This window comes from Excalfactoria chinensis, chromosome 2, assembly GCF_039878825.1.
Source record: "Excalfactoria chinensis isolate bCotChi1 chromosome 2, bCotChi1.hap2, whole genome shotgun sequence".
NCBI lineage: Eukaryota > Metazoa > Chordata > Aves > Galliformes > Phasianidae > Excalfactoria > Excalfactoria chinensis.
The window spans coordinates 18,919,681-18,942,675 of NC_092826.1; the positions used below are offsets into that span (position 1 = coordinate 18,919,681).

The following is a 22,995-nucleotide window of genomic DNA, read 5'->3' on the forward strand; positions in this document are numbered from 1 at the left end:
TGCTATATTTGTTTGACTGGATGTTTGCAGAAAGACTTTGCCAAAATGGTTTGAAGAATGAGACTAAGGGGGATGTTAAATCATCTAATCCTAGGTCTTTGAGATGCTCTGCTGTATGTGTTCTGCCACGAGAACTCAAAATTTGCACTATCACACATCTAATACTCTCCTATCTCTCTCACTAAATTTGAAGAACAATGTTCATAATAGGTATACTGACCCAGTAGTTCTTTACTGGCCAGGTCAGGAGGCAGAATTATGACCAAATGTGTTAACACTCATCATACAGAAAAAAACGCTTGTAATCCAAGAATTAATTCAAATGCAAAGAAGAGAAGGAAGGAAAGTAAGTGTGAGAATGGATGAAGAATTCCTTGGAGGGGAGGATGGTCTTGCATTCTCATGGATTTAGAAGAAGGAAGATGTGTCTGATAAGAAACTTTATAATGACCAGAAAAGTAAAAAATAATGGATGTTTCTTGGTGGAACACAGGAACAACTGAATCACTGGCATCAGGGACCAAAGAAGAAGGGAAAAGCTGGACTGGATGAGGAAAATTGAACAAGGCTACAAAGAACAATCCAGGTCCATAACTGGCACAGAAGGCATTGCATAGTTAGACTGAGATTTAAGAAAATCTGATAAGAAGTCAGGACAGGAAATTGTAAATGAAAATTAGAAAGAAGTTCGGGTGGCACAGTGAATATGAAAAATGGGTTTGGGTGTAGAACTGACCAAATTCTGTCTTATTTGTACATGCCTATGACACAATATCCAGACGGATGGTATTTTCCTAAAATAAGCTTTTCTTTCCTACTCTTAAAAAGAAAAATGTTGATTAAGGCCTTCATAGGTAGTTGCAGTCTGATGCCATCCCTCCTTCTTTCCCAGAGGCCTTGTATGTTGGAAGGTGGATCATTTAGTATTTATAAACTGCATGTTCTTCACTGGCTGAGAGCTTAGGCTGAGGCTCTGGAGTCTAATATGAAGTCCTACAAAGTGTTTGAATTGAAGTCTAAAGTATGCATTACATCTGAAAAATCAGAAGATGGTTGTCTCAGATGTTGATGATAAAGTCTCAATGCTTACTTGCCAAAAGCAGAACAATCCTACTACACCACAGATAACATTGTATCAATTTTATATAGTGAAATAAACATGGGATACCATGTGTATAACAGGAAAGATGGTGAGAAAATGATTTTTTCTTTTTTCTTTATTGTTTTGCTGGGCAGTTTGTAGGAAAGATTCTTAACACAAATCAAGGGAAGAACATTGGAATTATTCAAGAACATTGGAATTATTCAGTCCTTAGGGAGAAAGACTCACAAGAATGAACAGGTACTGAGATGCTCGGCACCAAAAACGTAAGCAACTAACAGAAGAGAATCTACAGATCTTCAAGTAAATGCTTAGACAATCTAAGAAACTACGATATATGCAATCTTGATCTAAATGGGGGAAAGAGAAAGCCAAAATTACACCACAGAAAATACATCACTAAAAAATCAAGGTGGCTGATGGGCTGTGCACCAGCCATACCCGTACGAAATATCTCCAATAGGACTTTGATAATTTAGCAACTAAAACTTAATCTAGTCAGAAATTTATTCCATCTGATGACTTTCCAGAGATCTTTTTCATTAATGCTGACGTCCTGGAAACACATGCTCACATGCTATCATTCTCTTGGCAAATGTGCACCTAATGCTTGACTAAATTTCTGTTGTGATAGATATCTGAATGTAATAAACCCTGAAACTGTGAGATGGCCTGTCATCCACAGTGTTCAGCAGATGCTGAACTTCTGGAGGTGGGCTACCGTGTAGAATCACCTGATGTACAAAGCAGAATAAAAAAAGAACACTTCTGTAGACAGATTATGAAGGTACTCGTTATGGGTAGGAAAGGGGGTGGGCTGAAAGGGTCTGAGAGTCTGGTCCCAGTTTCAAGAATTCTGATTTTTATCCAATATTGAAACAATGTTAGATCAGTGCACATTCTAGTTGGCAGGCCTGGAATCTGATACATTAAAATTAAGCTTCTCTCACTATCACCATATCACACAATTGTATTTGTGGCCACAGAAAAAATTGGCTTCACAAAAGACATCCTGCTCCAGAGAAGAAAAGGATGCTAAAGGCATTTCTCTGAGAGATTCAATCTCTTTAGCCTAAAAAGAGCTTAAAACAAAGATGTACATTTTGTGGAATGAGTTTCCCACATATAAAACATTACATGAAAGTTGGTGCATTCTAAGAAATAAGGATGCAGAAATCTATTACTGCTGTTTGGTCTTAAGTACGCTCAGAAGAAGAGACAGACATCTCTTTCTGGAGAGGTGACTCACACTCTGGAGTAGCCTAAGTTTCAAATAGAGTTATGGAAATAAGTGTCCTTTTTTGGGGCTGGACCATTCTTTGCAGATATTGAGGCATCTACTTCTTTCCCTCAACAGCCTAAGTTGAAGATCTTCCACAAGACACCTCAAGCTAGTATAAATTTAACTCTATAAATTAAGCAAACAAATTCACTATATTAGATTTCGTCCTTTTTCTTTCACATCTTGTCTTAACTAAAAACTTTTTAATCAATGTACTGATTAAGATCAGAGTTCTAGAAAAAAAAAGTAATCATGTAATTAGGATATATATGCTAATAAATATGCATAAGGGAAATCAATTATGAAAATCTAGATAATATTATTGTCGTTTCCCATATTCCTCTTTCATGCATGCTGACTACTTGAATGCTTAACTAATTAATTCCAGTGTGGATTTGTGTATTCCACATAAATGTTCAAGACACCATAAGTCACAACTTCAGACTTAAAAACAGCATATTTAAATTTATACATTCTGTTCTACCTTTTATTTCTTTCTTTAAGTTTTGCTTCATGCACCTCATAGACAATAGAGACAATTTGTACCACTGGAAGTGAATACCTGCTCTGTGGCCTGAATTTAACCACCCCAGTCAAGGGACTACTCAGACAATGCTAGGTTTGAGAGACAGCTGACAAGGCATTTTTGTTCTTGTGGTGTTCATTATCATGCTTCATGTAACCTACATAGCTGTTTATTAGCACTATACTTTGAAGCTGATACTATTGCTTCTTTTTTTTTCCCCCCACATTATTCTGAAGTAGGAGATACACCTGCAAGATACACTAATGGAGAAAAAATGTCTCGATTTATCTTTAAAAATGCTTAAAACAATTATTTTAATTTGGACTAAGTTTATGTAACCAAAGGAATTGCCCTGAGGTGGTAAACCCCCGGTGTAGATTAAGACAAGCTTTGGTTGCTTTTAAATCTACCTCTAATGAATGCTGACTACTCAAAGTTGCTAAACCCAACTATTAGTTCTGTTTAGGTTGCTGCTGTACATGTTGAAACACATACAAGAAAAGACTGTGAAACAGAAGAGCTTCTGGGATCTGAGTGCAATTTCGCAAATTGCAGATCTGAGTGCAAAAATTACGAAGGTATTTAGGTATTTTAATCTACATCTATCTCAAATTTTTTTTTTAGTAGCTCCATTTTTATTTCAATAATGCCAAATAGTTGCTTGCATTTATCTTTATATATGATTAAAGATACTGATGTTCCGCACTGAAGCAAAAAGTATGTCTGAAATTTCTGAAGTTAGAAAGAAAAATAGTAGGTTAATGGCAACTATTGGTCAAAATCAAGTTCCACAAAATAAAAGATACTGCAGGGAAAACACATTCATGAACAGATGATTCCCTACCAGGATGCTGCAAAACATCATCTTGTAAGAAAATTGCCTATATGATAAAATTAATCTAAAAGTTCAAGAAATAGATGTGCACATTTTTAAGTGCTATATAAGTAATAGAAGTTCAGGAGAAGGGTGGATGGTTGGGGAAAACAAATTTGTATGTTTTTCTTTCCAGTAAAACAAGGTTAATTTTTAATTCATCCAGTGATAGAACATTAAATGAATTGAATGACATAGAGACAGAAGTGCAGAGGAGGAACTTGTGCCAGGATTTGGGACATACATCACCAGGATCAGTTTCAGACTAACAAGCAGAGAAGTCAAGAGTAAGAAAAAAGATGTGCATTTCCTTTCAAGAGCAATGAAACAGAGGTATAAACAGAAGCGCTGGAGATGCTCATTCTGACTGAGAATTCTACAGAAACAGCTATAGTGCAGTCCAGAATGTAAAGTATACTTCCTGACAAGCACAAACAACAGTTCAGAGCTCAGTGTAAGCTAATGTCTCATGCCAAAAAGAAACTAGAGTTCTGCACTACTGCTGGACTGCTTCTAACACCCAAGTCAGCTTGTTTACAGTTCACTGGGGAATTTCTGTTCATCTCTGTAACCTGAATTATGGAAACATATTAGATTAAACCATCTCAAGATTCTATCAACCTTCCCTACAAGAAGCAGGCAGGCAGGGAATTTTTGTTTCAGCCAAGTCTTAAAGATGCTTTCATGGTTTATGTTCAAGTTCCTCAGAAACATTTCTCATAGATGCATACAAGGGCTTGAGTTGGAAGGACTTCAAAACTAGTTCCAACCCCCAGACTTGTGCAGGGCTGCTTCCCCCCGGATCAGACTGCCCAGGGTCTCATCCAGCTGGGCAATGAACATCTCCAGGGCTGGGGCACCCACAGCTCCTCAGGGCAGCCTGTGGCAAGGCATCACCTCCCTGTGAGTGAAGAATTTCTTCCTAACATCAAACCGAAATCTCCCCTCTTTTAGATTAAAGCCATTCCTCCTACCACTATTTTTGGCTTGGACAATTACTGAGCTCTGTAAAGAAACTTCAGAGATGCTCCCAGTGTACAGAAACAGAACTGGAGCTAAAGATGGCTCCTACCTACAACATCATAAGCAATCCCACTTCTACATATTGCCAATCAAGCACTGAGCTTGTTTTATTTTCTTAAATTACTACCATAATCGTTTGAACAAAGTATATTTTTCATTAGAGAATATTAATCTAAGTAAAACAGACAAGTTTTATGTCTATTTCTTTATATAATGTGACAAAAGCGAGACTACTACACGTTATTTATTCATTATATTATTACAAGAAAATTGAAGGTTTCAAGCTTTTGTTTCCTTTTTAAATTGAACACCTATCGTATTATTTCTTAATTTATTTTGAACATTTATAACAAGAAAATAGATACTATAAGTCTACTTGTGTCAAATACAATGTTTACCTCTATTTCTGACTGGATTTGGATTTGTACCTTCTTTGATTTCGTTACCACAAGCAGAAGCCAACCTCCTTAATCACACTAAGGGATGTTTTAAATTTTTAACAGAAAGCACTCTTACATAGTTCCTATGTCAGCAGCTCACACTAACATTTATTTAAAACAGTACCATTGAGATATTATTATTTTTAATCTCTTTTTAAAGATTTTTTATTTTTTATTTCTATTTACACATTTAGGGACTGGTTAGGAAAATCAAATAATGTAAAGAAAAATGTACTTTATTAAACCTGGTTCATAACCAAATCATGTCCTACAGTTTTACTTAATTCTTTTATAAATTTATATGAAATTTTTTCCCATTTCAACATGAGATTTAATTATTTTTTTCTCATCCTTTAGATTCCCTCATTTCCATCTCTCCTTGAGCAACTGAGCAAACATAAGGAACATTTATACAGCTCCCACACAAAAGATTAACAACTCCATAATGGTATTTTGTAAGAAAAGCAAATATTCTACATACAAGAAACTGAAAGACATGCAGCAAAGCAAGATAAGCACTGTTAAATATTAGTAAAACCTACTTTTATATTAATCTACAGTACCTTAGAAGTTTCCTAATGAAAATAGGCAAACAACTTGTACCTACATAAAATTCCAAAGCTAAATAATTAAGTAACACAAATTGAGAGTTCATTTTTTTGGTTAAACAGAGTTTGGGTTATTTTGATGAGTTTTTTAAATGTAAGGACCAAATTCCACATGCAAAAATGTTGCCTCTTTAAACCAGGTACAAATTTATTTGCCTGTCTTCCACTCAAGGCGCTACTATTACTTGGAAAATGCAAAAAAGGATGTGGTAAGTAATGATAATGAATGATTTAAAGAGACATCAATCTTTATATAATGACCTCAAACATGAACAGCAGAAAATCATTTATTGCATAAACAGTACACACTTTTTTGTACATGGGATACATAGCCATCAGGATTGTTGAAACCTGTATGAGTTAAGTTGTACATAAACAGCAAAACAAAAACTAATTGTCTCTTTAAATTCTAATTTAGTATTTAAACCCCATGCAGAACTTTACAAGCTGCTCACAAAGATGGCATGAAACTTGTTAATATGGCTTAAAGCAACACACTAATAATATGGGAAAACGGACTAGAACGTAACGTTTTCCTACTATGCATTTTCCATAACAAACAAAAGAAAAAACCACAACTTTAGTTTTTGTCAGGCAGACGAAGTCTTTACCTGAACCCTAGGAACAAAAGGCGTTGTTCTTCTACTAAGGCTTTGGCTCTGGTAAGCAAAATTAAAGAAAAAGCAATAAAACAAAACCAAAAAGGACAACACGCTGGAAACTAAAAGACCAAAAGTAAAAACAAAGACACACAACTATTACTTTAAACACAGCTTTACACCAAGGACATACTTATCTAAACCAAAGTATTTTAATGCAATGCATAAATGAAGTCTGTAAATCTATTACCAAATTATATCATTCTCCTGAGACTGAAATTCTGACCATAGGGAAGTCAGCAGGAATTGCGCCACTGATTTCCCAGGAGCAAGGATTTCACTTTACAGGTCTACAGGTAACATTTACAACAGATTTAGAAATAACATCAACAAATGTAGAAGATAAGCAATGTGAGATTTGCGAGTCAGGTGGGAAATATAAGTTGAGCTTGACCATCCATTTCAGAAAGACTGTAGATGTATATTTGGAGACAGAAACGAGCACAGAGCACACACTGACAGTTTAGTTGCTTTCTAAAGCAAGTAAAAGCCTCTCCTTACTCTCCAGCTTCAAGGGGCAGTTCATTAAAAAAGCCTGAATACTTAAAAAATGATTGAAACTGCTATCTTGTATCATCATTACAATGGAGAAGGTGCAATCAGTGTACTTCAATTCTCCAGCAGTCATGACTGCAAAAATATACAGTATACACAGGAGACCCTGATACGAAATGAGGTCTATAACATAAAGTAAACTTAGCTGCCCAGCACTCATAGACGTATTTATAACCCTCATGTATGAATGCAACCACATATAACTGGTGGATCCTAGTGGCTACACCAAGACCACATCTGTACAAGTAGTGCTCCCAAGTTCCTAGACTCATCACAAACTCCAAGCACTCCAGCTAATGGAGTGGCACAGTAGGGGCATTGAGAGTAGGGACTGAACTGGAATGAGGGCATGCCAGTATCTGGCATGGTAGCTGGTGAATGGGTCAACAGGAGCATGGTGTAAGACACAACAACCAACAATTCTGAACCTCCTTTCTTCCCTACTTGGTTTTCCTGAGATAATTTATTTTGAAGTGTTGGAAAGAAGTTATTGCTCGATATTCAATTCCATTAGGTCTGTATTGAGAGTATGGAGATAGGCAGTGATGATCGTTCTGCTACTCTCCTTGTTTACTTGGCATGCACAGATGCTGGAGAAATCTGTTCCACAAAATGTGTGAAGTAATCTCTTCTCACACCAAAGCAGGAATATATTTAAGACAATCTGATAGTCTGATTCATAGTTTTGTCTGATGTGCCCCCGTGCTCAGTGAGGTGAAGCAGCTGCATGATGCTCCACTGCACATGCAGTACTGCACTCCCAAAGTAAGGGAGCCAGAATCCAATCTAGTCAGGCACAATGAAAACAGATCTTCAGCTTGCTTCTGTTTCGTATTTTATACCTATTCCAGAATATCACAGTCCTAAAAGGGACAGAATTAATCCTGCCATGCACCAAGTGCCCTCACTGGCTATATTCTGCCTTGGAAATTGTGGGCTACGAGCACACTATGTGCCCTACCTAGCACTTTGCAGACTTGACTTTATGAGGGCAACAGCAATTTACTGGCATTGACACAGAAGGAGGTGAAGCGAAAGAGGAAAAAGAAAAGGGGAAAGAGAAATGTTTCTTGTACTTAACCTCAGCCCCACAATACGATGATATATTATGTCCTTCAAATAAACAGTATCTGCTTTTAATATGCTACAGATAATTCAAATATAATTCATATACTTGCATTTTTATTAATTTATAAATATTATAAATAATGCATGGAAAATCTATTGAAACAGTTCTGCGGTTCAACCTTACAAGGAAACAGTTTAGTTTTATAAATAACATCACTTTGCTGTCATAATTTCTACCAGTACAAAATGAAATGTTGCAGTTTTATATCTATATGCATTTAGAGGTTCTTATAGCCATATTGCCAGGCTCTAAACCTAGCTATCACCAAATCATTCCAAGTTATGTTTTTCATGCAGCACTGGTAGTAGGCAGAATGCAGTAATGAAGCAAAGAGAACCACCACAAAAAGATTATTGACTTTTTCATAATGACATTAGAAGAAAGAAACAAAATAAGAAAGAAAAAAAATAAGGAAACAGGAAACAGATGAAGCAAATAATAATAAAATAATATGTGCAAAGTAAAACTCAAGATACTCCCCTGAAAGAATAATGTGGACTAAAGTACCATAATAAACCACACAAAGCACACAGATAACAAATATTCATGTACGCTGGTAAATTTTAGCACCCAATAGTTTGCTGTAACTGCATAGAATTTGTTCCAAAAAATACAAGTTTGGGGTAAAATAATGAGTAAAGGAAGAAAGAATTTCTAGTTTTGTGGGATAGTTTACTTCGTGGGAAATCATATTAGCCAGCTCTGGAGAGTTACTGTAGCCAGAACAGAAGAAAACATGTTCACAGACAAATGTTAATATATAGAAAGACATAGAAAACTGAACAGCTAGAGAAAGGTATCCCTGAGTGGTAGAGACATCATGGCAACTGGCTGAACAACAACTGCAGCATAGATCAGAACACAAGATATTCAGACACTAGAACCAAATTCTTTTTCATTCTAACATAGTTCCTAGGGTTTTCTTATTTTTCTAGGAGTCAAATTCACAAACAGAGAAACTTATCTTTTGATTTTAACATTTCCCTTAATATTTATCTAAAATGTTGTAATTCTGAAGCCTTTAAGTAATAAAACTGCTTAATCACCTCAAAGCTATTTTTGACTTCTCCTCTTCAGAAGACCTGTCAATGAAGACTGCAGATTGTGCACTCAATCATAAATGTCTTGACCAATGAATACTGATAAGAATTCAGTTGGCTTTTTGCATACTAGGACTTTCAGACAAAATCAAAACTCTTCTCAACACTGTCTATATAGATAAATACACAAAGTCCTACAAAACAATTGTGCCAAAATATATGTCTAAGCACTGAGACATTCTATTATGATCTTGCTACATATGAAACAGTATAAAACAACTTGGCATTGGAGATAGGCTGGGATAAACATGGCGAAAATTGTAATACCAGGGATGCCAATGAGTATTTTGGCTAGTAGAAAAACTAACCCTTCCATTGTATTAGTATTATGCTTCCTAGATCATTTTGGACAGAATAAATTCCAAAGCACTGGCGATTAAAAAAAAAAAAAGGAAAACAAAGAAAAAGGAAAAATAAAACTTTGAGTTCCACCATAGTGCCTGAAAAAGGATGCATATATGCAAGTTCTTACTCAAACTCTTCAGACTTCCAAATGATGTCTGTAGGTATCTCTCTCCAGTTCTGCCCACAATTCTTATTTCACACCACATTGCACACAGCTCCCCTAACAGCAGCCCATCAGAATGACATGATAATGTCCAAAAGCACAGAACACATTCCCCAGATCTCAATCATCCTTCCCTCTGATTCATCTCTGTTGTCTGGATTCAGCCGCCACCTCTCAGAATGTCAGCTGATCCTCCATCTCCACTAAAAACAGCATCCCGTCCCTATATCCCATAAGGATCCTGTACTTATCCTTCTGCCTCAGCACTCACCATAAAAAGCACATTTCCAATTACATTAGGAATGCGGTACTTTTTGTCTTTTGCATCTACCCAGCTATTTAGAATGAGAAGCCTCCTATCAATATGTATCAATATGTTTTTCAATACATCTCCAGCCTTACAACATTTTGGGTTTTTTTCCCCACTAAGTTTCCCAAAGATTCAAAACTATTGAAACACACACAATGAGAAAGCAAAACTTCAATAAGTGATAGAGAAATTATTCATCGTGCACTTCTCAAAATACTTTAAAGTCCTCATCTGAAGAGTCAGAAATTACAACTTTTGAAACTAAATATCAGTTCAAAAAGAAATGTACAGGCATTTACCATTTTGAAAGAAGCTGTTCTCATAGAATACTTCCATTCCCTTAAAACTATTTTTTCCTAAAAATATATTTTAGTCGACACCCCATTCATTCTAGAGGAAATTCATATTCCTAATTGCAATTTGTCCACACCATCTTCAGACATGGTGAGAGCCACCCTTCTTCATAAAGCAAAAACTTTAGCACCGGTTTCCAAAGAGCAGTGGGACCTGGGCCGTGCCCTTAACATACCACCAAAATCTATTGATATTGCCAACATTTCTTTAGCTGGTGAGCTATGATAGGTAACCAAATTTTCAAACAGCCTACTTTAAATGTCTACGTGGAGACAGTAGGACTTGACTTTAGAGAGTTACTGAGCATTTCTGACCTCATGGTAGTCAGCTGGAGCTGTGTTTTCTCAGGAAGCAACTTCTCAAGGAAATTGTGTAGTTGGGAGTTGTACATAATCACATAAAGTATGTTACAAGGAGGACAAATGTAGGAAAGGTCTTTCAAACATTTTCTAGCATTATTTGGTTTCTTAATATGAAAACAAATGCTATAAAGTTATTAATAAAAGCAGTAATATACTGAATCATGAAAAAAATAAATAACACTTGATCAATGCTCGCATGGCTTAAATGCAGAATTCACGTGCCATTCTTTTCAGTAAATTAAGATATACCTCCAAATCTCTTTATACATCTCTCAGGCATTTCAAGATGCAAGATCCTATATAACCAGAAAAGCAAAAGAGTTACTAACTTCGCTAGAAAACCCTAATAGTAAACTCTTCAGGATTTTCCTTCTAACACTGTATAGTTGAGCAGCTAACTCTGTATCTTGAATTTCAGGCTGGGAACTAGGAGCCAAAACTTACTGACAGCCTAATCTTGTATGAGATACATCTGAAAGAGATTTCTTTCCCACCATTTCAAGTATCCACAATTTTTCTGTCATGTAAAACTCTACTACGTTAGAAACCTGCTTGATAGTTCACATTTGTGTTCCCTTCTCATTGTATTTTGTGCAGCTATAGTATTCTGCACTCTACAAATCAAGATTTATATTTTTCAATTTATCCAAAGAACCGAGTCTTTCAAAGCAGTTAAGAAAAACAGTTAGAGAAAATTAAAAATTATGCATTGTAGATGGTTGGTCTGATGAGCAAAACAAATAATGTCTCATGCACTGCAAAATGGAGCCAACATGGCTGCTGAACAGACAGAAAAATGTTTCTTCCTGTCCTCATCGATACCATAAACCATTTCTAAGAGACGTGAAACAGTCTGCCTAGATTTTATGTATATTTTTATAGCCCACATATTATCTTAACATAAACAAACTAGAAGAAATATAAATGTGACATTTTCAAACATATTTAACATCAGATTTGCAACACTTCCGTTCTGTTTTCCTCTCATTTTCAAACTGTACCAGACACTTTGGAAAAATCACACTTTGGAGCTGTAAATGCCACAGTAATGCATACAAAACTTAAGTCCTTCAGTTTCATACAAAATAATTTACCCCGATAAGGAAAAAAATCATGTAATGAATCTTTTTCTCAGTGAGAGCAAAAAACAAAGGTGAGTAACATTGGTACAAATAAAATACAACAGTAATAAACAATCCATGGGATATCTGGAGAAAGATATATATGAAAGCTAGTGCATAGGAAATAAGCAATATTAATGTCTAAGAACACTGGTGATAAAATCTACAGTACTACAGTTGAGGAAGTACACACACTCAAAAACACAAACACAACCAGAGGCTACGAACTTGTCTTTTGGAAAAATTAACACTACTGACCTGGTTTATAAGGCACACATACATATCTTTCTCTAATTCAACACAAGAAAACTTTCCAAAACCTGTTAAAACATGGTGTCCTTATGAAATGCTGGCCCTGCCTATACTGAGATATACACCATTAATAGAAAATTTAGCTGTTTTCACAAGAAATTCATTCTACAGTTAGCTCAGACTTTGCAGTGAGAATTGTGTATGCTGCAAAAAGTGTATTAATATTAATGAAATGTTTACATACTGAAAGTTGTCCAGACAAGAACTGTGGAACATCCCTTAACATGCCAGGACTCATAGGAGAAGTCACTGAAATAGAAGGTCGGTCCATTTTCTGAGATTCAAAGGAACTAGAACCTGCAATTATAAATAGAAATAGAAATGTTTTTTAAATACTACGAGTTATACTTTTTTACTACATTCTTTAAATAAAAAGGATAAAAATATAACAGCAAGTACAACAAAGCTTATTGTAATAAATATCACCTCTTTATCAATATAAAAAGACCCAAGAATGACAATCTTCTAATGCTCAGATGCAATTAAAAGCTTTCAGGTTTATCATAGCAGCAATAGAGAACTAATAGTTCATTCAAATACTTGCCACAGTGTTCGGGTCATTAAGTTGAAGGCCCAAAATTCTTTCTCACTTCACTGTGGTCAAAGGAAATCATTTTTTGAAGAGCACTTACTATCTCATACAATCACACTAATTATCAATTATTATTTTTTTAATTAATGGGATCTATATAATATATCTTGTGCATTTTGTTTCAAATCTACATGGCCTCAGAGGTCAAATTTTGACATATAAAAAGTTAAGGAAAAATTTAATGGATTTTATTTAAAGAAATGGTTGATCATTGACAAGTTACTGAAGTGGTTTTTCACATTATTATATGTAAGTTCATTCCACTGTATTTATTCACAACTTCCATTTTAAAAGAGTTCCAAAACAATGACAAGAAAATCACTCCAGGCTAAAACTCACCCTATCAGATCTGCACCAAAGAACAGGTTATTTTTCCCACATAAAGTAATGGTTCAACCAATTTAAAGAGTGCTGGATGATCCTAATAAGGTGAATGTATTCTGCTTTTAAATTAGTTACCACTCAGGTTCTCAATAATGAACAGTTCGTCCCAATTTTTAGTTCACAAACTGCATAACAACAAAATAAGGAATTGAATGTGGCAAATATTAGAGTATATTAATTAGTGAATGTTAATTAGCATTGTGTTTTCCTTTTCAATATAAAAAAAACAAAACACCTAAGCTTATAATCAAGTGTCAAGCCTAAATCAACATAGCCTGACTTGTGGTAGTTTATTATTTACCAAAGGCAAATAGATCATAGAGGATGATAACATACTGAGACAAATGCAGACAAAGAGACAAGAGCTACACTGACTGAAGATGACATTTTTCAATTTGTTTGTGCTTACATGAAAGTGGATTTTCCTACCCCACAATTGAAACTTACTGGACTCCAGCTGTGCATGTGTGCTGTCAGGTATTCTGGGAATATCCCTGAAAACAGGAAAAGGAAGACAGGCTGATCCTTCATCTAACAATCACATTCACATTTCAGTTAAAATATATCACTTTGCAGGTCATCACCAAATGCCTCAGGAAAATAATATGATCTCCTTAACTGCCTTCAGCCACCAGGAACAAATAAGTTCCAGCACAAATAAGTTAGCTGGAAAATTAAGACTACAGAACATGTGGTTTAGTGAATACAGGAGGGAAGGTGCACAGACACAAATAAGATAAATGACTAAACAGAAAGAAAAAAGAAAAAGAATATAACAATCTCAGAGTCTTCTGTAGACAAAAGCCAGGAACAACACTCAGTCACAGAAGTACCTCATCAGATTACCTCGGTCCCACAGGACATACTCATCCTATGAGGGCCACACATTAATATATGCTAGTAAAAGCATTCTGGAAACATTTGAGCAACATGAAGCAGAGGGGCATAACAAGAACAGAGATTTACATCATGTGCATTTCAGTAGATCTGTTTTGTTTGAAGGGTGCATGAGGCCATCCTGGGTTACATGGCAAGGCAAATGCAGCGGTGGGGCTGCAGTGGTGGACTCAGAGAGGCTGGGGCTGCCCCACACAGGCCACAGATGGTCCACATGGCCCCAAAACAGTCACAACTCAGAGCACAGCTGTGGCCATCAGCCAGCATGGTGGTACTTCTGTTAGAGCACTTTAATAAAAGAGAGGAGTGAGAAATGTGAGAGAACAGCCCTGCAGGCACCCAGGTCAGAGCAGGAAGAAGGAGGGCAAAAGGGAGTTCCCTGCAGCCCAGGAGAGGCTCAGGCCATCCTCCTGCAGCCCATGGGCACCATGCACCACAAAAATAGAGTGGGAATCAAGTGTGTAATTCTTTTGAGCCCCAGCCTGGCTCATTTCTTCACACTACATAGCAGACAGTTAATGCTGAATAGGGCATCTCAGGGGCCCACATCAATTTTCAGGAATTACAGACGAGCTGCTATAGTGAGAGGAACTGGAGCACATGGTAACATCATCAATAAAAGACACGCTAATAAGGAAGGTAAATGATGGGCAGGAAACAGAAAAGCACTGAAAGAATGCATGAAGTTTCACAATTAAGTGAATGAAGAAAGAAAAGAGAATGGAGTAATTTCAAGATGAGAGCACATCCTTGAAACTTGGCTATAAACACCTGTTTGGGAAATGATGAAAGATTTTACATTTATATGAAAAGAGTGTGAACCCTCCTCTTCTGAGGCAGTATTTTTCTAGCAATATAATTTATTACAATTACTATTTCTTTGTGTACCTTCCAAGTTACACAAAGGATTTTATGGACAAGATAAGAAGATACACCTTTTCCCCTGAAGCATTTGCAGTTCGGGATATAGGCAGGAGATAACTTCTCATCTCACTGATTAGATAGTAATTTCTGTTACTAAGTTTGTTTAAAAGTATCAAATGAAATTATCATCCTAAACATACTACATCTTTGAGTTAAATACACCCAGATACTATGCCTTATAGCTGAATTCATAACAACCCTTGCGTATGAAGAGAGTTTCACATACAGTTTTACTGTTTTCAATATTTAAGCACCTGATTTGCTTTTTTTTAAATCATATTTAATACAAAAAAAAAAAAAAAAGGAAAAAAAAAAAAAAAAAGGGCAAAATTACTTACCCAATTGGTCTTGAAACAACAAGCTCCACTTGTGGCTCAGGTTTGGACTCTAAAATGATGTTATATACCTCCTCAAAGGTAGCTCCTTGTAGTAGTCTTCCATTCCATTCCAGTACTTCATCACCTATAATTTCAGTAACAACAATCTGCTTATGAAGTCTGCTGCAAACTGTACTTAAAATGTCAGTTTAAGCCACTCTATTGTCAGTTTGCTGAATTGTGAAACCTGTGTTCCTAATGAAGGTCTTCCACAGCTCTGCTCTGAACGCATAAACTCTACTAATTAGATAAAGCTCTTACTTGTATTGGTAGTCATGGTTTAAAGCAAACCTTGAGATGCTGTTTAGAAAATGCAGATCTTTCAAACAGCATATCTCATCAACTTACTATTTTGCAGATTCATCTACATCTAGAAGTTCAGTATTTAGGGTTCAGATGGTTCTATGGTTAATATTAATATTTCTCGCACACACTCCAATGCAGCAATCCATGGTTTGCGTATTGGGATAGACCCAGATCTTAAGAGTTTCTTAGTCATTTGTGATTGCTTGGGTTAGGTCCAAGTAAAATATATTCCATAATATGACTGGGAAGGGCATCAGTGGAATGAGTATGAAAATGTGAACAAAACATGAAAACATGATTTTGAACAACATGAGATTTTATGTATTTCACAAAAGTAGCAATATCAGTAATCTAGTAACTGAATGTCTAGTTGACTTCTGTGTAAGGATAAGCCTGGATGTGTAAAAGACAAGCCCGGGTAATGCCCTGAGAGAAAATTACAATTGATGTCTAGACCACTTTAGGAAGAGACCAGATCAATGCCTGAGAAAGTGTCGATAAAGACACTTCTCAAGGAAAGCAAATACTGGGCTCTGGCTTAAACACTTAAAACAGTCTTCCTGTGTACAAGCAGGTGATGTAAATCCATCTGAATTTGTTCCATGAGATAGTGTCATAGAAATGCCAGTGCTTCTTCATCCCCTCCTAGTTCTATCACTGCTTTATTTAGTAATGAGGATTCATAGTTTGTTTTAGGAAATTTGTCAGACTTGTTTCATTTCTTATATGCTGAGCCCAAGTCTACTTCCAACTCAGTTAACCCTGAGACTTGGAAATACTGCATGATTCAAGCCACCCAAAAACTCACAATATGACAGTCTGCAGTGAAAGTGATTTTTTCCTTGAAAACAAAATGACAAAAATGATCCAAAGGATGAAACAAAACCCTTGTGTGGACAGGTTGAAATAGCTGGGACTGTTCAGCCTAGAGAAGGCTCCATGGAGGCCTAATAGCCATGGAACAGTTTTCCTAGAGAGTGGTGGATGTTCCATCCATGGAGACATTCAAAACCAAGCTGGTCTGGGCTCTGAGCAATCGGATTGAGCTGTAGGTGTCCCTGCTCGACGCAGGGGGGTTGGACTAGATTACAGATTCCTTCCAATTCAAATGACTCTATGATTATTCTATGAATTATCATGGAAGGAGGCCTGGTGTCACCTGTTCAGTTTGGCTGTTGTCCAGCATCTCAGCCTATTCTGAGGCTGGAGCCAGGTACAATACTCCAGGGGCTGCAGTGGGGGGGGACAAGGTGGTATAGCATGCTCTGTCTTCCACTGCTGCTGCTTCCTTTCTACACCTCATGGAGTGCCCCTATAGACCAGCCTGGCACTAGATCCAGGATTGGTGATCTGCCTCCCCTCTTTTGCTTTTCTCCTCTTCATTTTCCTCTTACAGTTGTTAAGTAATGCAAGCTTTACTTGAATTTTCTGTAAAGTTGCACAGCTTACGTAGATATAATTGCTGAAAGGTTAATTCATTAGGAATAACTTTTAAACAGAAATCTCCTATTAAAGTTGATGTTTTTTCCTCTTCTGTACAGACCTTGAATGTTGTTTCACCTTAATCTAACTGGGGAAGATTTGTGAATCACAGGTGCGACATGACATTCTGCAGCAGTTCAACACACCTATTCAACATAATTTTGTTTCTAATTAAGCTCACTTTTTTGTCACCTTTACAAATGCAGCTCCATATTATAGAGCTATAGCAGATACGTACCTGGTCTAAGATGGCCCACGGTATCGGCTAAGCTTCCTTTTTTAACTTTGGTGATAAATGCACAGAGGCGACCTGATTCAGTCATCTTTCCTCCTACTACCTGTTTCAAAGAGGAATTATTTTCACAGCATAAGAATTATTTTAAATTACTTAAACATCCTGGCAAACAAAAAAAGAATTCAAGGATTTCTTTCTTATTCAGGTGCCTCAGGTAACGCAGACACACTTGAAAAGAACACCAAACATTTAATTTAAAGACAATGCAAATACAGAAAGTTACATCTTTCGAACTTCCACTGTACTATAAATTAGGACCCCAAATAGTACAGCATTGGACATTAGACTGCTCACTTCAACATTTTTAGATGTAAACTTATATATTAATGTGACAGAAACCATGACATTCACACAAAGCATTAAATACATTTAATAGCAAAACAAATCCTCTTTGCGTTAATAGATAAGGTATAGATACTAAATAATTTTCAGTCCTGTGCATTTAAAATATAGCATGTCAATTAATCAGAGGGGAATAGTCAAGAAACAGTTGCTTTCTTGTATCTGTTCAGATGCACTATTACGAGAACACTTACATTATAAAGGTAGCTTGTTTAACTGAGATTTGTAAGACATTGCAAAATTATTAATTACCAACCTTCAAACCAAGCATTGCTCCTGAGTCTCTCGGCACACTTCCATCTTTTAGTCGCTTATTTAATAAAATCCGACCGATGAGACGGTCTCCATCTTTGGATGGTTGCCAAGTTACTGGATGCTATCAGATGGTTTTAAAGAAGAATAAAGTCAATGGGTTTTAAAGAAAAACATTTTGGTAATAACTTTCATTTCCCGATATTTTAAAATATTGTGAAAGTTTTATGATTACACTAATATTAAATGTATCAGAATTACATCAAATTGGGCTGGTGAATATTTATTTGGATATACAGCCTATCAAAATGTATTTCTAACATTTAAGAACATTACATACTTTACTAAGTCCAATTTCTAAATAGCGCTACTGATCTTTGCATCTTGATGAACACACAGATACAGATAATTATACACAGCCATTCTAACACATCAGTTTTCTCTAAGACTGACAAACTTTTACAATGTTTTACTTTCTGTCAGTACTAATATATTTAAAGTTATAGAATACAACTTTTGGGATGGTCTTTGCTCTCATTTAAATGTAATGCTTCTTTGAATAATTATTTCACATACAAAGCATAGTTACAGTCAATATCTTATTATTCGTAGAATCACAGGATGGTTTGGGTTGGAAGAGACCTTTAAGATCACCTGGTTCCAACCCCCTGCTATAAGCAGGACACCTCCCTCTAGACCAGGCTGCTCACAGCCCCATCCAGCCTGGCTTTGGATGCCTCCAGGGAGTCGGCTTTATTCCATTACCATGCACAGGCATGGTTACACATATTGTTGCATGTTGATGCAATTAGGAAAATTTTAAATAACATTTTATTTTTGTGTAATCATAGCACTTTTTCGCAGATAAATACTACTTTCATGCTCTATTTCATGCAAGATTAGCAGGCACAGACAAATTTGCTTCCATTACAAGTAGTAACTCTAAAATGAGTGATCATAATCTCTACCAAACAAATAGCAAAAACAAGAATCACCAAAGCAGGTAGTAAAGCCCTAAACTCTGCACAATAATGCACACACACAAAAAATGGCATGGCAACAAAACAAAAGAACAATCATGACAGTGAAAGGGAAAAAAGAAAAACAACTTTTCTGTGCAGAGAGACCCAATTTTCTCCTTTTAATCTGGGACTTAAACTATTAATTTAATTTCAGTCCCAGGAGTTTGAATGCAGTAAATCGAATAAGCCAATCAGTAGAATCCTTATTGTTAATTACTTTACACTTGAAGGTAATACCATGAGAGGATATTATGCAACCAGAAGAACAATGTTCCTTCGTGCCTCATGTTTTGTTTTTTTTTCTTAGGCTGCCAAACAGTAAAAGCTGCAGAGATTTTTTCATTTGTTTTTCTTTTCTGCACCTTAAGAAATGCTACATTGTCTCTAGAAACATCCTGTCTTCTATTTTATGCACTATTTTAATGAGTGACAGAGAGCAAACAAAGACCAAGAGCAGGTTAAAATGCAGGCTCCATAATCGCAGTACCTTCTCGCTATGGCTATGTTCCTCGTTTAGAGTTGTGCTACTACACGTATCTACCCCAGAGTCTTTTATCTGAGGCTCAGACCATTCCAAGTCCTCTTCGAAAGACTGGTCACCAAAGCACACCATTCTCTTTTGTCTCTCGGATAAGGTGTTAGAATCCAACACAACTGCCTGCTCACTAGTTTTTCTTTTTCCCCTTTGACTGTGCCCTATAGATGTGGAATAAAAAAAAAAATAAAATACAAAAGAGAAAACATGCAAAGGTGTAAATAAAACAAAGGAAATGTGAAATGATAAAGGAAACTAAATGGTAAGGCTCCACATGTCTCACCAAAGACATTGGGGATGCCTCACTGCTATGCCAAGACGTATGGTCCAACCAGTTGTAATCCATGTCTCCTGTGAGAATCAGACAGACAAGATAGTGCAGTAAAGGAAAAGTGAAAGGACAGACAGAGATACAGTAAAATTGTTAAGGCTTCTGATTATCTTATCTGATTCATAACCTTTGTTAGCAGCACTTGCAAGGCACTTCCAAGAAAAAGTCAAGACGGTAACTACAGAGCACATGGAATATGAAATACAGTGAGGAAAGAGATTTGTTTGTGTGTGTCTATGTGTGCATACAGTTATGCACAATGTAAAGCACCACTGAATCACAGTTTTTAACTGTCTCTATAAAATTAACTGCAGTAAATGAAATGAAAGGGTAAATTGCACTGCATTCATAATTTTCAGAAAGGAAAGCATTTGATTACGGAATCAGTTCTCATTATATCCTGCAGGAATGAATCTTGCTTCCTGTCTGAAGGAACTGACATCTTTGCCTTCCAACACGAGCTAGTTTTTTTCTTTGGTCGCTTCAATAAAGTACTTGAACAGCACAGTGCTATTTTCAGCTGCACTGTAGAAGATGATTTTAGAAAGGTTGAATGATCTGTTAAAGTATGACAGATTGATCAGGAAAACAAACACAAAATATCTGTGGAATAGAAAGTATATAGCACTGAGATACCCAGAAAAATGGCTACTGGTTAAATATCAGGAAGAACTCTGGTAAGGTACCATTTAACTCAGAAAAAAGGTGTAGTGCTCTGACATTACATATTATTATGTAAATTATATATATTACAGAATCAGAATTTAACCTGTATGACAGAAAGGTGACAGGAAGAAAAGTTTGAAGCACAGTTTTAAAGAAAAGGTCTAAACTCTGCTGTACACAGAACTAGGGAGTGATTTGTGTCTTTTAATAAAACATTCTCATCTGTGTAGGTGCCTGCATATTTTGCATTATTACTGTTCCTTTCTCTTGTGTATATGTGTATCTATGTATATGCACATAAAATATTATTAATACATGCTGCACCTGCTACATTACAAATATTTTATCACTGTGTGCTTAGGATGATTTTGATATTATTTTATGTATGACAAAATGTCAGCTTTCCTACTGAATTTCAAAACAAAGAAAATACAAAACCAGCTTAGTTCAGCTCCTAGTAGAGACCACTAATGATATTTTGCTATTTCCATTTCTTCAGAACCTGCTTTGACACTGCTCTACCTCTTCTTCTGAAAGTACACCTTTGCAAAACATAACTGGTCTAACTAACTGGACATCCACATCTCTCTTGTACTGGACAGAGGTGCAGCCTCACTGATGAAGAGTAGAGGAATAGTGGAATTTTCAATGAGGACAATTAATCTTATTGCACTATGACTCCCCTACCCACATGACATAAGGGCACGTGAGCCCATACTGTTTCTTCCTGGCAGTTATTTTCTGTGTCATTATTACAACTTCACTTCCCCAAACCAAAGTCTGACAAAAAAAGTAGTAATTTGGTACCCAGTAATTTCCTTTATAATTCCAGGAGCAGACGACTGAAATAAAACGGTCTTTCTAAGTAGAACTGTTAAAACAGATCGTTCTTACTAATTCTAATTCCTGGCTATTTCCAAGAAATTGTCTATTTTCATTGAAATGACTGAAGTTAAATGAAGGTATCTATTGTTGGGAATTAAGAATCTACTGCTGCAAATTACTGGCCACATTTCAAGGTTTTAAAATTCTCAGCCACAACAGTGATGAATACTTGCATTCCAAAACAAGCCAAGAGAAAGGAATCCAAGGGCATAGCTATTACATCCTTGCTGTTCTGCAGCGAACATAGCACTTTATCCACTCCTCAGGAAATTCTTCTGTATTCTGTGCACACACATTACGCATAGCAATTGAGAAGGCTTTACCAGTTCTTCTACCCATTCTTTTTCTGATATAAACTATGCACTTCCGCATGAACTTGTCAATTGCTACATCTCCCATCACACTTAATTTTCACACTTGTGCCTGTGTGGGAAATAGAGAATAACTGTCTTTTTCTTTCTTTCTTTCAACAAGGAAATAAGTTACTGAGAAATTCAGGTCTTTGGTAAGTAGTCATCCTAAAAATATTCCCACATTCCATATACCTTAGTTACCAAAAATCATCCAGTGTTCACTTGCAATTTGTATGCCCATGATATGTGTGAACAGGCAAATACTCAAAGACAGAAACCAAATAGGTCACCCTGAAAGTAATGACTCCTGTTTCCACGGAAACTACAACAGATACAAAGAGTACAAAAGCACGATTTGACAAAGCGAATTCTCAGCTCCAAAACACTCCTTCAACACAGTCACAGTCACCACCATTAGCTGTGCATTATTGACAGCAATGGAGGAGTGCCTTCATGCCGCACTCATAAACAAACACATCAGTGACCCACTGTCATTGTTACCACTGTTAAAACACCCCACCCACTGGCACAATGTGCTCACATCCCCTGTTTGGTCTCCATCAAAATTCAGCAAGCATCAGTGAATACCAATGGGTGCCATCTTTTCCACACAGAGTAATTTCACGACACACCTTCACTTCATCCGCACTTCCATGTTAGACACCATTTTGTTAGACTGCCCTTCTGCTGCCATCTGTCATATGGCAACAACATGTAATGGGATACTGGTGGAATGGTTTATTCCTCTACTGCCATACCAACATCTGCCCCTGACATTGTGGGCCAATGTAATAAAATAGGAAGCATTACTTTCAGAGCAACCCCCTTAAGTACCTTTCCAACAACTGTACATTACAGTGGATATGTGTTATATGTATATAAATTCATTTTATAGGTGTTTATATGAGCAAATGTTGAGCCATGTTGGGATCTAACAATCTGACCTCTGCAGACCCACACTTCAAACACCCACACTCTTTCAATTAGAGATTGAGTTTCTACTTTTTTTCTTTTCAACTAGAGCTATCCAAAATAGTAATCTCCATGCATTAACACATACAAATATACTTGAGTGATTGACAATTAT

General features: G+C 36.4%; 1 protein-coding gene across 48 annotated transcripts in view; it reads right to left on the reverse strand.

The window, feature by feature from the left end:
• The window catches only part of RIMS2 (regulating synaptic membrane exocytosis 2), a 425,424-nt gene that overhangs the window by 180,123 nt on the left and 222,306 nt on the right, over nt 1-22,995 (reverse strand). For 22 of the 48 annotated variants that reach the window (XM_072327904.1, XM_072327903.1, XM_072327902.1 and 19 more), the window contains 7 exons: nt 19,626-19,834; nt 18,121-18,240; nt 17,466-17,565; nt 15,401-15,524; nt 13,689-13,735; nt 12,450-12,562; nt 6,467-6,514 (listed from right to left, as the gene is read on the reverse strand). In XM_072327904.1, the coding sequence (XP_072184005.1) occupies nt 6,467-6,514; nt 12,450-12,562; nt 13,689-13,735; nt 15,401-15,524; nt 17,466-17,565; nt 18,121-18,240; nt 19,626-19,834 (761 nt within the window). Of the gene's footprint in view, nt 1-6,466; nt 6,515-12,449; nt 12,563-13,688; nt 13,736-15,400; nt 15,525-17,465; nt 17,566-18,120; nt 18,241-19,625; nt 19,835-19,956; nt 20,025-22,995 lie in introns of all 48 variants that reach the window. The other 26 variants (XM_072327921.1, XM_072327930.1, XM_072327908.1 and 23 more) reach the window with 3 other exon arrangements.